We start from the raw sequence: 18688 nt of genomic DNA, 5'->3' as shown, positions 1-18688 counted from the left end.
AGGTTTTATTAGTTTTAAAGTTGGTATTTTTAGCGGGTAAAATTAAGGTAGGTTGTCTTGTGACCCTGGCCACCCTGGCTATTTCTGCCGTGAAGCAGTAATGCGTTTCGGTTTGAAGGGTGGGACAGCCGTTGTACTGTTAAAACTGAGAGCTTACAACTCATATCTCAAAGTAGGTGGCGGCATTTATGTTGTAGATGTCTTTAGGCTCCGGTAACCACTTAACATCAGTTGGGCCGTGAGCTCGTCACGTAAGCACTAAAAAACCTGGATTAGATCGTGTATATGGCTTATACATAACAGCAAAGAAAAACTTCATACTTTTATTCATATTTATTAAGATTCCTGTAGATACAATGTAGATAAGTGTTGCCCTAAGAAGTTGCTAAAAGTACTTACAATTATGGGCATTATGAAATTGTTTTAAATTTGACAAATTTAAATTTTACCAAGATAAAATGTAAAAGCTGTTACACATAGAAAAATTGTAAGATATGTTTATAAATATGTTGAAGTTATATCATAACTAGTGATCGTACAAAACACAGGTACGGTTTTTAAGGTGACTTCGCGCGTTTTACGCTTCGGTCAGTCTGAAAAGTAAAATATTCCCACTTTTGTTTTCAAAATATCTAGAAAATTAATAATTTTACTATACTTACGAATAAATATTTACATTTAATTAGTAAATTGGTGTTATAGTAATTAGAAGTTTAAATATTGTAATTAATCATATTATTGAAATGAATGATATTATTAGTAGGTAATATTTAAAAAATCTAAATATTTGCGAAAAACTTTGAAATCATGAAATTTCCAAACACTATCTACCTAAAAGATTCAAACTCGATTTAAGATTTTACTCGCTTTTGAAACATGAAAAAAAAAATGACGTAGAGAAAATAAACCGCATTTGAATGTTTAAAAATGTTAAGTAATGAAAATTCAAGTTTGTTGGTGGTTAGTATTACAATACACAGGTCATTTATACATATTAAATAATGAACACATCTCGTCTATTTTATATTAAGCGTACATAATATAGAATGGTAATTGATAATACAAAAGGTATGTATGTGACGTGATAATAAATAGTATATTAGGCCTCCGGAAGAAAATGCCACTGTCGCATGACATTGGTAACCATAGATTATACACTATACATTCACTGCCTCGTAGGTCACGGGTGCCCTACGCGGCGCACTGAACTAATTATGACGATTCTTCGCAAACAGCCCGGAACACCGAACTCACAAAAGCTCCGCCAGTCGGACTTTTAGTGTTAAAAGTTCAATTAAAAACATCGAATTGTTGATACTAATACCAAATAAAACTGACCTTTAATTACAAAGGTAAATGTCGGGTATTGAGCGATTTGTCGCATATACCAAATAACTTTTCACCTTTGCCCTTTTAAGCTTCTGTTTTCGTTATGATCCAGCGCTTTGGTGGAGCAGTGACGGGGCTGTTTAGTAGGTTCAACAAAAAGTACCTCATGTCACAACACGTGGAAGAGGCCCGGCCCAAACTTTACATGTGACGTTAGCATGCCATTCCGGAGACGACGCCGTCTTTATAAACGCATATTAAGTTAAAAATCGTAATTATCGTACAATTATTACAAAAAAAGCGGGAAAAATCGATGACAATTTGGAAGCGCGATATTGCGATGCGTTAGTAAAATTGAAGCGATTATTTTTATATAGCTGCGACGGGTCTAGGCAGCTGGATGTCGGTGCCCTCGGTAGCGTCCTCGTCATCTTCATCGTCGCATGCATCCTCAGGCTCACCTAGGGCCCTCACGAATTCTGCAATATAAATTACTTACGTTATTAAGTTGCAATCGTTGTATGATAATGGTATATTTTAATGAATATAATTATAAGGGAAAAGATAAATTGAATGTGAGGCAATTAATATTTTATCGCTTGCAAAATTTTTGAATATAAAATCCAGTAGCTACTAAATACTTATATAGTTTTGTCTAAAGAATTGATTGAGTTAGAACTCTTTTAGGTTTCAAGTAAAATGACATCGTAGAAGTCACTACAGCTTTTAAAGCTCTATCTACGAGTATTTGTAATGTATCCTAAATACCACTCACCTAAGAAATCTATACGGCCGTCTCCATCGGAATCCACTTCTTTGATCATATCTTCGACTGAAAAAATTTAATCGTGAATTTTGTAAGATGGACTTTTTTTAATGCTTAGACGGGTGAGGGAACTCACGACCACCTGGTGTTAAGTGGTTACCGGAGCTAATATGCATTTACAACGTAAGTTCTGCCACCCACATCTTTGAGACATGCATACAACGGCTGCCCCACCCTTCAAACCAAAACGAATTACTGATTCACGCCAGAAATGGGCAGAGAGGTTGTACCTACCCGTGCGGACTCACAAGAAAGTTTTTTTGGTTTAAAATGTTTTATTGCAGAGATGGACAAATGATTTGTCTTAAGTAATCCGCTATTGACTTGACAACGCCAATATTTTCACCCACCTTGTCTTTTAAGTTCTATATCAGTTGTTACATCATTAAGTATATAATACTCGTAATGGGCATTAACATTTTATTTTATCTTCTCTGCTTGAAAAACTATTTTCAACAACAAATAACCTTTGATTACTATTTTTTTTAATACGTGAACACGTGTTAACTTGCTTGCGAGATTTAAACACCGAGATTCATTGGGCGTCATAATCTTTAAGTAACGAACCCATCCTACACAACACTTTACTTTCAGTTTAAATGTATTCGTTGCAATAAATAAAAACATAATACATATATTAAGATATTGTTAATCGTATTGTTACCCCGGTAAGAGTAACGCCATCTGTCGCCGAATAGTCGAACAAATGTCGAAGGATCTACTAGCATCTAGAACGCTCGAGAAGTATAACGCCATCTATCGTCAGATAGCGGAAACCTACTAATACTCGAAATGCGTGGAATATTCTTTATAATTCTAGGGATGTGGTATCGGCTATAAAAGCGTTGCAGAGATAGCACGCAGTCTATCTCTGCAACAGTTAGTGATCGCAACTACTCGAAGCGAAACGGCGAACGATCACCTGAAGCGAAGCGGAAGAAGCCAATTGAGAATTTTTAAAGTGTAGTGAAGTGTTTTGTGTGTTCTAAGTGCTAACACAGTGTCAACTTGTAATTCGGTAGAATTTTATTCATCCCGAACCCCAGCGCGTAAGAGAATTGACAGATCAAAAATTAGATGGCCACTCACTTTCCTCTTCGGACAAGTCTTCGCCCAAGCACTGCAGCACGGCGCGCAGATCTGATGCGCAGATGTAGCCGCGGTTGTGTTTGTCGAACACGCGGAAGGCGTCACGGAGCTCTCTCTCCTCTTGTTCCGCCGAACTTGAACCTCCCCCTCCGCCGGACATCGATTTGGACAGGATGCTGACGAACTCTTCGAAGCTTACGTTGCCGTCACCTTAAACAATCCAAATGCTTAAAGGTCTGAAGTTGTGTCAAAAAATTTCGACAACGTGAAAACATTTCGTACTATTACTGCAGCACTGCGGTTTGAAGGGTGGGGCAGCCGTTGTAACTATTCTTGAGACCTTAGAACTTATGTCTCAAGGTGGGTGGCATATTTACGTCGTAGATGTCTATGAATTCCAGCAATTACTTCACATCAGGTGGGCTGTGAGTTCGTACACCCATCTAAGCAAATAAAAAATATGTGTGGTGTCGTGGGACACCGGATAGGAACGGAGTTCCTTATTATAAAAATATTAATTTTAAGTTCTATTCGAGGTATAAAGAAAATAAAACTGGAGGTTTCGCAACAACCCACGGTCATTCGGTAACGTGCGAACTTATTGTGGTACACTTCATTCACGGTTGTTTGCGCAAACGAACGCTTTGAGATCGTGGCAATGAATGATAAAATAATAATATAAGTAATTTTTTGTACGTTATTACAAAGTTAAGTCGTACACTCTGTGCATTACTAATAAAATCTTACGTACGGACGTTTTTTCCCGGTAGGATATCCCTCCGCATCGTCTCATAAGGAACTTAGTTCCAAAAAAAACACTTATTTTCGGTTTAAATCTTCTTTGTAAGCGCACTTAAGTATCTGCTTTATTATATAGCGTAGATTTGTGAAAAATATAATTGAATTTGTAGTGCCTTACCGTCGCTATCGACTTCTTGCAGCATGTCTTGCAATTCCTCGACGCGTGCGAACTGTCCGAGGCTACGCATTACCCTCCCGAGCTCCTCCTTCGTGATAGTTCCGTCACCATCTTTGTCGAAGAGACGGAAAGCTTCACGAAACTCTACGAATAAACAGCTTTTTTAAGTACGCGGTACAAACAAATAGATACGGTGGTACGGCTCTCCCACTGGTGGTAGGACCTCTTGTGAGTCCGCACGGGTCCACCATCCTGCCTATTTCTGCCGGGAAGCAGTAATGCCTTTCGGTTTGAAGGGCGAGGCAGCCGGTGTAACTAAACTATTAGACTGGTTGTAACTAACCTTAGAACTTATATCTCAAGGTGGGTGGCGCATTTACGTTGCAGATATCTATGGGTTCCAGTAACCACTTAACACCAGGTGGGCTACGAGCTCGTCTACACATCTAAGCAATAAAAAATAAATAAAACAAAATACATGAAATTCGATAACCAATTGACAATCGTAATTAAAATTATTCATAATCTGATAAATCATTTGACCTGTTTCAATGTCAATGTCAATGTACTGTCCAAGTTATGCTTACGTAAGACAGACGTTGTCAACCCTTGAGTTTACATAAGTGATCATGGTAAACATAAAAATATCTATCAACAACTGAATGTGTTTGCATAGCTAATTAAAGGCCTAAATATATAGACCGTTGCCATTGTGGATTCGATGTGCGATACTATGATTTATGGAGCGTATAGAAAATTCCGACCATTGACTGGCGTATTGGTTGCTGTAATTCATATTTTTACACTTTAGGTACCTATTTAAACATATTGAACGTATGTTTGAGACATTATTTAGCTTTTAATAATTATATCAGGTGGTTGCGCCAGCGTCATAACAGATTTGTAGATAGATGTTTTTATAATAATATGGCAGCTATGACACTTTTCCCTTCCCCTTCCTCACCCATCCCCCGCGCCCTGGATTGGCTAGTACGAGCGACGCGGGCAGACAGAAAAGAAAAGAAGAAAAATATGGCGGTTACCTAGCGCGCGCTCCGCATTACAGAAATCAGTTATTTTGTGATTTAATTATTGAGATGGCCTAAGACTTTATTCTTATACAACATTAGTGTCAGTGTATCACAGTGTCGTGCAAGATAGAAGATACACCAACTGGCTTCAAGCACTTCTAGCAGCCGTGATTCGGACGACTCCATCGTCTCCAGGTACGGCGTTTTCCTTCACAATTTCCCTCGGGTTGTGTTCCTTTGGTTCTTCCCGCCACGGCCCGAGAAAGTGTCATAGTTAAACAACGCAAATACAGTCCACACTCATTTTTGTAATAGATGACCGTTACAATTTTGGTCTACCAACCGCATAGCGCAACCATCAGGAGTTTTTTCGGGAAAAAATAATAATTTTGTAAATACTATTTCTAGTTTGAATGTTATGTATTATTGTTGATGTTATTGTGGCGGGTAGCCATCATTCAACGCAAAATAATTGACAGATGCCTGAATCTCGCTAACGACATTTTCAAGATAAGCTTGCATATATACAAGTTCCGAACAACAACAACTGGACCGTCGGTCTACCGAGCAATATCATCCGCTCGGTGGAAGATCTTCCCTTTGTCGTAAGCCCCAAATTATTATCGTTTTAATTCGGTGGCTCACGAATAATTGTGGTAGGACAGATTGTGAGTTCGCACGGGTAGGTACCACCACACTACCTATTTCTGCCGTGAAGCAGTAATGCTTTTTGATTTGAAAGTTGGCGCAGCCGTTGTCCTGCAAAAGCCGAGACCTTAGAACTCACGTTCAAAGGTGCGCAAAATGTCAGTCGCCACGCGCCGCTCACTTGTCGAATCGAGGTAGACATACTGTTGCACCGGCTATTCAGCGATCTCGTACTCTTACTTACTCGTACTCTTACTTAATAGCCGAAAGAATATCGAAGGATCTAGTAGCATCTAGAACGCTCGAGAAGTACAACGCCATCTATTGTCAGATAGCGGAAACACACAATACTCAACTTATGTGAAATATTCTCGATAACTCTAGGGATGTGGTATCGGCTATAAAAGCGTAGCAGAAATGGCACGCAGTCAGTAATTGGAAGGATTGGAATTGGAATTGGCGGAAGAAGTGAATTATCAATTTTAAAGTGTTCTATGAGTGCTCTAAGTGTTGAATACAGTTTTTAATTTGTATTTCGTTAGAATTTTATTTATCCCGAACCCCAGCGCGTAACAATACAAAATACTTTATCTTGTTTATCTATCAGAACTAGAGGTCCCGCAGTAGTCGAAATTCGACTATAATTAATTGGAATTGCAAGTTTGTACACTATTATGATTGTATTTTATACTTCTATAATCACAAATTTCGCCAAGGCTACACTATACAAAATAATTAATAAAGACAAACAATATTAAAATTTAATCTATTCTCAATTTGACAACAGACTTCAAGAACAAAAGTTTGACAATAAATAGTATGCATGCGTGTGTGCGTCAAATACATGGTATGTAGTGTGTGTAATGTTTTCTTTATTGATTTAATGTATCTTTTATGCATTATAAAAAAAAATATTAGCATTGTGCACTTCTCTATATTCTCTATAAGTGTGGAAAATTTCATACTCCTCCGTCCGCGCCATTTTCGTAAAAAGGGATACAAAGTTTTTGCTTCACGTATTAATATATAGATAAGCTATTAACAAATACTGCTAAATTACCTTTCATCTGAGTCCTAGTTATGCCGGTGCTCTCGTCGATAATGGAAGCCTTTCTATCGAGGTTGGTATTGGCCGCCGGCTTCAGGAATGTTACCTGGCGCTGGGACCTCGATGGAGAGATCGATGTAATCGACTGCTGACTGTAAACATTAGAAATATGAGATAGGTGAACATTGGGAACGTCCATCCGTTGAAGGCAGTGTTGTTCCCCTTTTTACGGTAGGTACCCAAAATCTCATTGTTTTTAGTAATCGTCAGAAATCATAAGCAATGTAAATTAATAAACGTATTTTGAATCGATTTCGACATTTCCGAACATTAAAATTGTATTTCCTTCAAAGAAAATAAGACTTCGTATCTCCTACACAAAATTAAATAGGTATTTAGAATTCGATTGAATAAATTCCTGTGATTCCGCTCGAGGGTTCAATGAGAGGTAATCGATCGAATCGAAAAACGTTTGACGAAATGTTTATTTTACGTTACGTAATGTCTCTTTACTGTTTTGATAGAAGTTGTATGTTTACAACTCACTAAGTTCGATAAAATTTGTTACCACCATCCCATGTACATACTTCAGACGTAAGGCAATCATGCGTTCTGATTTGTTGGGACAATCCATGAACAGGGACGTCTTAAGCTAAGATGGGGCCCTTGGGCAAACAAGAATCGAGGCCTTTTGGAAAGTAAAAAAAGCGAATTATAATAACAATTTACTGAGTATGACCATTTATTATAGGTAATCAAATACATTATGATATAATATGTCATTAATGATATTAGAATGCTGCTGGTTTTTTGGTTACGATTTCGATAACGGTTTCTTTCGGGATGTCTGTTGAGCAAAATCGTCTATTAAAGGCATAGTATATGCCTTGTAAATACCTTCAGATTACTGATTTGTGAAAAAAGTGTAATGTGCCCGACAAAAATGTTTTGAGAATAAACGTGTGAGAGAAATTGTCGGTCTTTCGGGGCCCCCTGAGAATGGGGGCCCTGGGCACGGGCCCCGTGTGCCCTTATGGTAAAGACGGTATTGTCCATGAACAATATAAATACCTACTTAAATGGGGTAAAATATGGGTATACGACGTCTGCATAATAACATTAAGTCTCCTCTATCGAACCTTGGTGGTAGCGTGTCTTGTGAGCTTGCACATGTAGATACCACCACTGTTTATGCCTTTAGCAGTAATACGTTCTGTTTTGAATAGAGGGGTAGCCGTTGTACTATAAAACTGAGACTTAAAGCTGAAGTCTTAAGGTGGGTGGCGGTATTTACAATGTTGATGTCTGTGGGCTCTGGTAAACCACGTAACACCACGTGGGCCGTGACCATAAAATTAACAATAAAGCACCTATCTAAACAGTAAAAAAATAATTAGATTGTGAGGCTATTACCAATTTTTCTAATGGAATACGTACTCAACAAATGTTTACGATTGACTTCCTCGGTGAAGGAATAATAACATCGTGCAATAAAAATGAAACCCGCATAATTATAATTTGCGTAATTACTGATGGTAGGACCTCTTGTGAGTCCGCGCGGGTGTATACCACCGCCCTGCCTATTTCTGCCGTGAAGCAGTAATGCGTTTCGGTTTGAAGGGTGGGGCAGCCGTTGTAACTATACTTGAGACCTCAGAACTTATCTCAAGGTGGGTGGCGCATTTACGTCGTAGATGTCTATGGGCTCCAGTAACCACTTAACACCAGGTGGGCTGTGAGCTCGTCTACCCATCTAAGCAATAAAAAAGAAAAAGAAAAAACTATCGTCTATGCCAGTAATTGTTTCATATATTCTATTGAATTTTCACTAAATACAAATAGTTACAGTAACATCGAGTGGTAAAAATGAACATAACATAAAAACTAAAATGTAGCTTGATGAGAAGCAAAAAAAAACAAATTGGCTTAATTGTTCGTCCTTCGTAATTCGTCCGCCTTCGAAGTTAATTAGAAAAAGAAAAGACCATCGGAGACGCAACGATGAATTATTGCAGGATATTAAAAGCCTCACAGATGAAAACAACAATATCGGACGATGGAAATTCCTAAGACGGACTTCTACAGCACATCAAGACATTACTCTTTTAAAAAGGAAACAAAAACTAGTGGTAGGACGTCTTGTGAGTCCGCACGGGTAGGTACCCACCATCCTGCCTATTTTTGCCGTGAAGCAGTAATGCGTTTCGGCTTGAAGGGTGGGGCAGCCGTTATAATTTACGTTGTATATATCTATGGGATCTAGTAACCACTTAACACCAGGTGGGCTGTGAGCTCGTCCTCCCATCTAAGCATTCAATAAAAATAAAAATAAAAACTAATAAGTATAGATGATTAAATCAAAATTTGTAAAGTAATATCTGCTTTCTAATCACAACAAAAAGTTTTTATATACTAAAAGTCAATGGTTCATTAATACGCAAAAGCTTTTCTCAGTAATGCTTCCACACAATAACGGTGCAGACAATAATAAAAATATATATATACATATTATAGGTACACAATATAGCGAGACTTTCTATTCAGTGTCTTTGTTGAAATAGGTTGGTACCGGCCCGCTATTATAGAAAAACCATTGACGTTTGAAGGTCTAAGTTGAATATTATCCATTAAGTCAATATTACGCGCATTAAATTTAATTGCCGTTCATTGTTCAATTTATGTAATTACTGAAGGTACCACATGTGTATCGTAAGACAACACGGATAGGTACCACAATACTGCGAAGAAGATAATCCTTGTGGTTTGAAACATTAGAGACACACAATACAATCAATATGACTCCATTGATCGGTGCACAAGGAATGTTTTACTGGGAACTTGTATCGCCCTTGCGTCGAGGTTCGCTTGTAAATGGTAGTGGATTTAGCGAGCCAATGGAAGCGGATATTTAACAGTAGTGCTCACTAAATCTCTAAGATTTGCGCTATGAGTGGCGGTTGGTCGAACTGTGAGGTTACGAGGTTAGGAGACTGACTTGATGTTTCAAGTCCGTGAGCCGTAACGGATGAGTTGAATCTGTGATACATATCATACCGGTGGACTTACCTGCCCGAAGGGCTGACCGCCAGGGTTGGGGGCTCTTTACTTGCCGGTCGGGAAGATTCGTCAGGAGGCCCTGGCTCTCTGCCACTATTGCTTGTTTGTCGGGTCTATTAAACATATTGGTAAATTATATCGAAATTTAAAAAACTTTTCCTTTTGACCAGATTCTGGGTATTAGGCCACACGTCATACCCTCAACATAGAACGGCAATGCGTTTCTTGCGGCACAACTAAGCCGCCGCCTACCTACATTTGAATTAAATAAAAAGCAAGCAGTATTCGTATGTAACCAATCCAAAAATAATTAGGCTAATTTATTGACATATATTAATACGTGAAGCAAAAACTTTATATCCCTTTTTAGGAAAATTGCGCGGATGGAGGAGTATGAAATTTTCCACACTTATAGAGAATATAGAGAAGAAGTGCACAATGCTAATATTTTTTTTAAATAATGCGTAAAAGATACATTAAATCAATAAAGAAAACATTACACACACTACATACCATGTATTTAACGCACACACGCATGCATACTGTTTATTGTCAAACTTTTGTTCTTGACGTCTGTGGTCAAATTGAGAATAGATTAAATATTGTTTGTCTTTATTAATATTTTTTATAGTGTAGTCTTGGCGAAATTTGTGATTATAGAAGTATAAAATACAATCATAATAGTGTACAAACTTACAATTCCAATTAATTATAGTCGAATTTCGACTACTGCGGGACCACTAGTTGACATTATTACCTACTAGTTATAACAACCCTGCTTAGAAACGCAATGACTTCCATCAAAAATCAACAAGACAGCACATTAACGAATATTAATGTCAGTTTTTTTATTTTATTTGAATATTTATTGATTTAAATAATAACCACTTGCAAATGGACGATGATGATCTAAATATAAAATGACGGTTACAGCTTCATTTTAAGTTTGTTATTAGTCGTCCGTGATCAGGACAGTATTAAAATCGAGTACAGTTCGCGAATATCCTAGTATGACCCAGAAAATACGAGAAGATTGTTCATAGACTGAAAAAGATGCAGGCTATGCATGTTTTAGTGTTGAAAAGTTATATTAAGAGTTGGGTGTTAGTTTGTTTACTATTTTGTCAATCTTACCATGATGCCCTTGATGTGATTCACCAGAGGCGAATCAGCGAAGAAGTTGTTCACCGCGGAGAATATTTTACTTGTTTGAGTCGTCGTCTCACAGCAGGCGTTCACACGCCCGCCGATCGTTCTGTGGGAACAAATAAACCGAAGTTTTTATATAAAACATGTCTGAAAACCATCCAATTTTGCGTCTACAATGTTTATCTCAATATTTCACACTGAGTAGTCATCGCCAAATGTTAGAGATCTGCGCATCTGGCGAGTTTTTTTTGTTTTGAATTCAGCTCAGAGGAAACATTAAATCAATCAATGTTGTACGTTACTGCATTGCATTTATTCTATTTAAGACAAATTTTGTGGTAAGAGTGATATATACAAAAAATCGGTAATGCAAATATTATGTGCAGACAGATACTAATTCCTTCGTTTTATTTGTTTTTATACAGCTACACGAATTCACACCAGGATTACGAAAACCAATAATTTATCTTTAATTCACTTTGAAATGAATTTTTCTTTCACTGTTTAAAATTTTTATTCTATTTACGTGGACTTTGAAAGTCACAGATGCAATTTCTAATACAGATCAACGATTCAATAATTAGCAAAAGGATTTTTTTCAATATTACAAGACAATTGCATGTGTAAGTGAGCAATTTTCTGCATTATATGCTGACGTCTGTAAAGAAGCAGTCATGCGTTCCTATATATTTGATGGGTGGGCCAGTCATTACACGATTCTACTCTTAGACACAGCCCACTGAGTTTCTCGCCGGATCTTCTCAGTGGGTCGCGTTTCCGATCCGGTGGTAGATTCTGCGAAGCACGGCTCTTGTAGGGTTCGTGTTAGCAATGTCATCAGGTTTGAGCCCCGTGAGCTCACGTATTAGTTAAGGCGACGCTGATATAGCCTCTCAAGGCTATCAGCTTAGGTAGGAAAGAAAAAAAAACACGATTCGATTGACACTTCGATGTCTATGGAGTCCGATGGCCACATACTGATAAGTGTAACATAATGTTGAAAACTAAAACTCAAACATCAATAATTCGACGACAGAAAGTTGGAATGGTATTTGCTTAGTGAATTATTTAGAAACTAAAATATATTATATTTACCAATATATAGAAAAAGTAGTAAGTGTTTAATAGAATTTGCATAGTATTCATGAAATATTTCATGTTTATTTTTAAGTAATGATCAAATAAAGAAAGGTTTAAAAAAAAACACCATTTAATAAAATTATGCTAATTATACGTAATTAATAAGCTCAGTCCAGTGCAAAAGTAAAATATCCTTCAAAGATTTATATTAACCACATCCAATTTCTACCATTGTTTATTGTAGTCTTTAACTTGGCAAACAATTGTTTGATTGAAAGTAATTTATTTAATTCCGAGTATATAGTATCTACAACAAATCTTCAAGGACTCACCCTTTCAGTTTGAAGGAAACCTGCAAGAGGCAGCTAGGTGTCAGAGATGAAGTTCGTAGGTGTGCGATCCGGTAGGAGGTCGGGAGCGGAATGAAGGATGCTGGCCATTGCTGGGCTAGGCGGCGTGGCGCGCCTGCGTTGCACGAGACTCGCTGGAGCTAAGGACCACTTCCACTACAGCTCTGAGTAATTAAAAGAAACTCTGGTGGTAATCATCACAGAATACAAGATATTTGACAGATGCCCGAATCTCGCTTACGACATTTTCAAGATAAGCTCGCATATATACAAGTTCCAAATAACACCATTCGGACCGTCGGTCTACCGAGTAATATCATCCGCTCGGTGGAAGATCTTCCATTTGTCTTATACCTACAGAGCTATCGGCTTACCATGCTTGTCGTTGTACGGTTTCTTATGCACCCGGCCGGGGTGACCTTTCCCGGAACCTCCCGTTGTTACGTTTGAAGTTACGTCTGGGTCCCAAAGTAGAAACGGTCAAGTTGTCGAGTTGCGAAATTATTTTCGCCATCTCCGCCAAAATAGATGTAGTAGACTCACCCTTTACTGTGGCACCAACCTCTGAGATATGGGAAGGCTGGATGTTTTCCAGTACTTTGTCGGCGAGTTTGGCGAGCTGCGCCAAGTCACTGGTCTCAGATACGGTGAGGAATGCGCGTACCGACATCGGGAGATGCCTTTTCCACAGCAAAGACAGAGTGTCTTCGCTCATCTTCCCTCGCGCCAGGTCAGCCATCTTCGTCAGCAGCTGGAATAGGCACTGGTCACCAAGCTCCACCTCACCAATCAGCTTGTATAGTATCCGGGCCTTTGACTCTTCAAAAACTTGAAGTTATTTCTCCTTCAGAGCTTTATACGTATTTTTGTCCGGTGGTTTGGTCAAAAAATCAGTAATTTGGGCGATGGCATCCTTGCTTAATTTCATGATTACCAAATTGTATTTTTGCTCGTCGCCCAGCTTCTGCGGGCACAGGATGGCCTCAATCTGGATGAACCAAAGGCGTGGTTGGTCCGTCCAAAACTCTAGTATGCGTGTTAATACGGTGATGCTTGCCAGTTGGAGAGCAGCTTCCGGAGCCATGGTTTGTTTGTCAGTAGCATCTGTGTCGGCCTGCGCCATGGTGCAGGTCGTACCGGTCCAAGTCCAAAAAACACTTGCACAACACACAAAAACGCACGGTATAAAGTTCGAGTCCTCGGGGTCACCACTGTACGGTTTCTTATGCGATGTAAAGGGCGTTAACTGCCCATTAGTTCCGGTTTTACTCCGTATATTGTCACAAGTGTCTGACGTGTCGGGTGGGCTATGTACGACTGACCATATCAAGCGATGTAGAAGCCGCATGCGCTACTAAACTGCATGCCTACATCGTAACAAATTGACGCTTGTCTAGTATCGAATCTCCGGTTTCTCAATTCCTTTTTTCACATTGTATGCCGAGCGCAGTCCGGTCTCTAATATATAAGGCTAAATGCTAAAATCAATAACCATTCATCTGCTAAGAATGCATCACTGCTTCTTAGCAAATGAATAGGTAGTAGCGAATAGGTATAGGTACCTATATATTCTAACTCATAAAATTTTCTTAATCCTTGTCTCATTGTTGAAGAGCGTTAATATGACATTACGGATCCTCCCGTTCCATTAACGGTGCTTATAGGTACCACAAGAACCGGTCACCGTCCTCGTCGAACGCGTCGCTTGCGATGAAAGGCTCGACGAGCGAATTAACCCAGAGACACAGAGTTTTCCACTGAGTTTCTCGCCGAATCTTCTCAGTGGGTCGCATTTCCAATCCCGTGGTAGATTCTGCGAAGCACTGCTCTTGCTAGGGCCAGTGTTAGCACCACTCCGCTTTGAGCCCCGTGTACTCACCTACACGTTAGGATGAAGCTGAAATAGCCTCTCAAGGCTATCAGCATAGGTAGGAAAAAAAAAGAAGAAGAGCGTGACTCTCCTTAATATATTTCTCTCGTGGAAAGCTTCGATGACCGATATTTCTAGTTGCTGAGTAAACTGATAAGACTACCAATTTCGGCTTCAGCTTCTAGAACCTTATGCATTATATTTTACTAGTAGCCATAAGTATTTTACTGAAACGCGTCGCAACAGTAGAACAGCGTTTTAACCGAATTAAATACAGTGTGTTCTATCTGAATCTACGGACTATCTAAATAATATATATATATACATACAGGTCAGCCAGCCGGGGCGAGTGTTACATACCTGAATGACATTGAATTTTCGTGATTCATATTGCGTGCACCCCTCCGGTTTTCTATATGGAAAATTCAGAACTATTCTCTCTTTATATGAATGCTAAAGAAACTTCTTTGAATACTATATCGAACAAAGGATACGGCGCCGCTTTGTACAGGCCGTGAGAAAAAGGTTATTTGAGCGGATAATAGAAGAACATACTCTATTAAGAGGAACCGCATTTCCTTTTATCCATATTAACGTATTCTCCGGTTATTACCTGGATGAAGCGTATTCCTTGGATAGAAACACACGCTTTTTTAAACAGACGGTTCGGATATTCGACTGAAAGCTCAAACAGAAAAAAAATCGACTTAATCGTTATTAGAATTTTATTTTTTTATTGCTTAGATGGGTGGATGAGCTCACAGCCCACCAGGTGTTAAGTGATTACTGGAGCCTGGATATAAGTTCTAAGGTATCAGTATAGTTACAACGGATGCCCCACCCTTCAAACCGAAACGCATTACTGCTTCACGGCAGAAATAGGCGGGGTGGTGGTACCTACCCGTGCGGACTCGCAAGAGGTCCTTCTCTGGTCGCCATCAACTGAAGTTAGCATCGCAAATTGATGGAAATAGTGACTGAAAATTCTCATTCGAATTCGAGAGAGAAGCTACTGAACTTTCATACCATCATTATTTTATTAGTACCATTTTAAGTAATCGAAAATTGGCGTGAAATATGTTTCCGCTTGGCTAGTCCCAAAACATTTGAATTTTCTCAAATAACTTAATCGCATAAGAGTCGCTGAGGACATGCTAGAATGAGTCAATTCCGACCTAAGTTCCCGAAACGCATTGTTACTGGTGACGAGGACGGAACTCAAATCCCAAAAAAGCTTTTAAAAAATGTTTCGATGATTGGATTATTGATTGGCGTAAGTGTATTATTTCTGAAGGAGCATACTATAAAAGATATCAAATAAATTTAGATGAGCAACTAACGTTTTATGTTTTATTGATCTGTTCCCGATACTTTCTTGACAGAGTTGTATGTAGTTTGCGTAATATTATCTTTATTTTTCGCAATAATGACTTAACACTTTTTTTAAACATATTTATTATCCGTAATACGCTTCGTCAGATTATAGAAATAGAATTATCAGCAACATGCTTCGTCAAAAAGCACAATACTTACTTTCAGCTACAGGCGTCGTCTTAAGTATAGGTCCACGCTAACAGCAATGCGCGCATAGGCATCGGCTACCCAAACAAGCCACTCTGGATCGCACCCGGCCCGAAAGTACCCATTACGCTAGCAGCATTGCCACGCTGTATGGCAATGGATAGTCTCTGGACCAGGTACGCCCCAGACCGAGGATCGTGGCCTCGCTCTCTGAGGCGGTGGCCAATCGCGGCAATAAATTTTATTGGCCTTCGAACTCCACACACCCGTCGTTTCCACTGCCACTGGAACAAACAGGTATCTAGATTTCAGAGCATCGTACTTGGCATGCTTCGTTTTAGCCGACGCCTCAGCAGCAAAGCCCGCACATTGTCCCCGTTTGCGTAATTAATTTACAATTCAGAACTCAAGTCTCAAGACAAGTGGCGGCATTCACGTTGTTACATCTCTCGAATCCGGTAACCACTTATTAATAGGTGGACCGTGAGCACGTTCGCTTGTTAACGCAATGAGAAATAATGTCCCTGTTTCAGAAATACTGCGGTGGAATATTGCGTGACAAGTTCAATATGATCTTATTGAGGACCGACAAATGTTCTCTGGCCTTCAGTTATCTAACATTTGCATTCGATTAGGGGCCAGATGGCATCATGACATCATTAATTCGGAGCATAACCGTAAATTCTTTGTTCCTGATCGCTGCCACCAGCTTGAGACATATTTGTAAAAATGTTCTTATCTTTTGCCATCTATCTATATACCTATATAAAAATGAATTGCTGTTCGTTAGTCTCGCTAAAACTCGAGAACGGCTGGACCGATTTGGCTAATTTTGGTCTTGAATTATTTGTGGAAGTCCAGAGAAGGTTTAAAAGGTAGATAAATATGAAAATGCTCGGAATTAAATAAAAATAACAATTTTGTTTTTCCTTTGATGTGTCCCCCGTCGGACGGATTCCTTGTGTTTGTTTTAAGTTTATTTTATACAAAAGTTTAGGTCTTTTATTTATCGATTGAGGCGCTACAAAGTCTGCCGGGTCAGCTAGTACTAAATAAAACATTATGCTGTTTGAGTAGGATTCATAATTACTTAATTTTAAGAAGGAACATCAGTACGAACACAGGCCGCAGCATTTATAAAATAATAGTATTTTCTTATCGTCTAACGGAACGTCCTCACTTTAATAAATGTATTGATTTAATATTGATAAATGTATTTATGTATTGGTGGGTACCAATTTTTCTAATGAAATACGTACTTGACCAATGTTCACGATTGACTTCCACGGTGAAGGAATAACACGGTGTAGTAAAAATCAAACCCGCAAAATTATAATTTGCGTAATTACTGGTGGTAAGAACCCTTGTGAATCCGCACGGGTACCACCACCCCGCCCATATCTGCCGTGAAGCAGTAGCGCGTTTCGGTTTGAAGGGTGGGGCGGCTGTTGTAACTATACTGAGACCTTAGAACATAAATCACAAGTTGGGTGGCGCATTTACGTTGTAGATGTCGATGGGCTCCAGTAACCACTTAACACCAGGTGGACTGAGCTCGTCCACCCATCTAAGTAATAAAATTTGTTTTTGTAAAGATCTTTAAAACCATGACTTTTGTGAGTCCTCTTTTTCCTCGCGTCATCTTCCTCATTACTAAGGGTCATGATTTCCCCGAAAAGAGATTAATTTCTCTTTACTGATGCCCTTCCATCTGCGTATATCATTAGCATCATGAAGAGCATCCTTTATAGCTTGGTGTTGACATTAAACGAGTTGGATGGGACAATCTAATTGGACTGCGGCCTCTTCGTCATTTATATTGTACTTTATTGACGGGTTTGAAAAGATATTTTGGAACGCAATCTTTTATGCTATAATCTATATTGAAACCATTGCTAAAGATATTTAAAAAAAAAACAATTAGGTAGCATACAACATTTTAATGTCTCGAAGTGAAATATATAATCATTCGTCCGTAGTAAAATCGCTACAATGGAAAACTTTCATTGGATAACGTCACTATTGTAAGTCTGAGATCAGTGGAGATCTTGCTTAATTGACTGAAGGATCACCAAAACTGTTTTTCTTTAGATTGTAACTGTATGGTAATTGATGACGGTGATTGAGAATGTTTTGATGGTCGTATTTTAACTGGTGTTTATAGAAGGTAATTACAAAAAAATATGCGTCAATCTCAGTCAAAATGGTACCCGTATCTTAAATTAAATTACAATCATAGATTATACACTTAATATATATTACAATAAAACGGATGCCTTAATAAAGCGGCAGACTCGCCTCTCATACACCAGAATGCACTCATTACATTCGTTCTATTCAATCACTACTTCAGATGACGAATCGTTGCCAGCTTTTAAATTTTCAAGATTTACGGGAATAAACTTTGAATATTATATTTAAGACAGTTCAAAACAAAAACAAAAGTATTCAAATGCCAAGTTGCACAAGAAAATCATAAACATATTTGTTTATGGTTGCGATTATATACCAAATTTCGTGACAGTATCACGGTATTAATTAAAAAGATATATGAAAATAGAGAGCTGTTGCATAAGTCAAATTAGTCAAAGGATGCATAGATGATACGTATTTGCTCGTTTTAAGCTGCGGATAGTGGTCGCCGGGTCGTAAATAAATAAAACAACAAAAAATGATTTCTTTTCCATTTTGTAAACTGGTATTACAATATGACGCATGCGTCGAGAGAACGCGAGGGCTCTGCGAGCTAACGGGTCGACAACTCCACAGTA

General features: G+C 38.7%; 1 protein-coding gene across 1 annotated transcript; it reads right to left on the bottom strand.

Moving 5' to 3' along the window:
* Positions 1–318: 318 nt before the first annotated feature.
* Positions 319–13768, bottom strand: LOC101742890 (neo-calmodulin). The gene is made up of 8 exons (XM_004927574.5): positions 12509–13768; positions 11082–11202; positions 9957–10060; positions 6903–7042; positions 4164–4307; positions 3245–3454; positions 2105–2161; positions 319–1808 (listed from the first exon to the last, which is right to left on the bottom strand). Exons 2-8 carry the CDS (start codon positions 11082–11084, stop codon positions 1699–1701), a joined length of 768 nt encoding a protein of 255 aa, XP_004927631.1. The 5' UTR covers positions 11085–11202; positions 12509–13768; the 3' UTR covers positions 319–1698.
* Positions 13769–18688: the final 4920 nt, after the last annotated feature.

Source organism: Bombyx mori, chromosome 16, assembly GCF_030269925.1.
Source record: "Bombyx mori chromosome 16, ASM3026992v2".
Lineage (NCBI taxonomy): Eukaryota > Metazoa > Arthropoda > Insecta > Lepidoptera > Bombycidae > Bombyx > Bombyx mori.
The sequence above is the reverse complement of the archived record's forward strand: the minus strand, read 5'-3'. Positions and strand labels throughout refer to the sequence as shown.

Excerpts from the sequence above, each read along its gene's own strand:
- LOC101742890 (XM_004927574.5), bottom strand. Across the intron at positions 7,043-9,956 it reads GCGGTCAGCCCTTCGGGCAG|TCAGCAGTCGATTACATCGA; the intron begins GTAAGTCCACCG and ends TAATGTTTACAG. Across the intron at positions 3,455-4,163 it reads GCAAGAAGTCGATAGCGACG|GTGACGGCAACGTAAGCTTC; the intron begins GTAAGGCACTAC and ends GGATTGTTTAAG.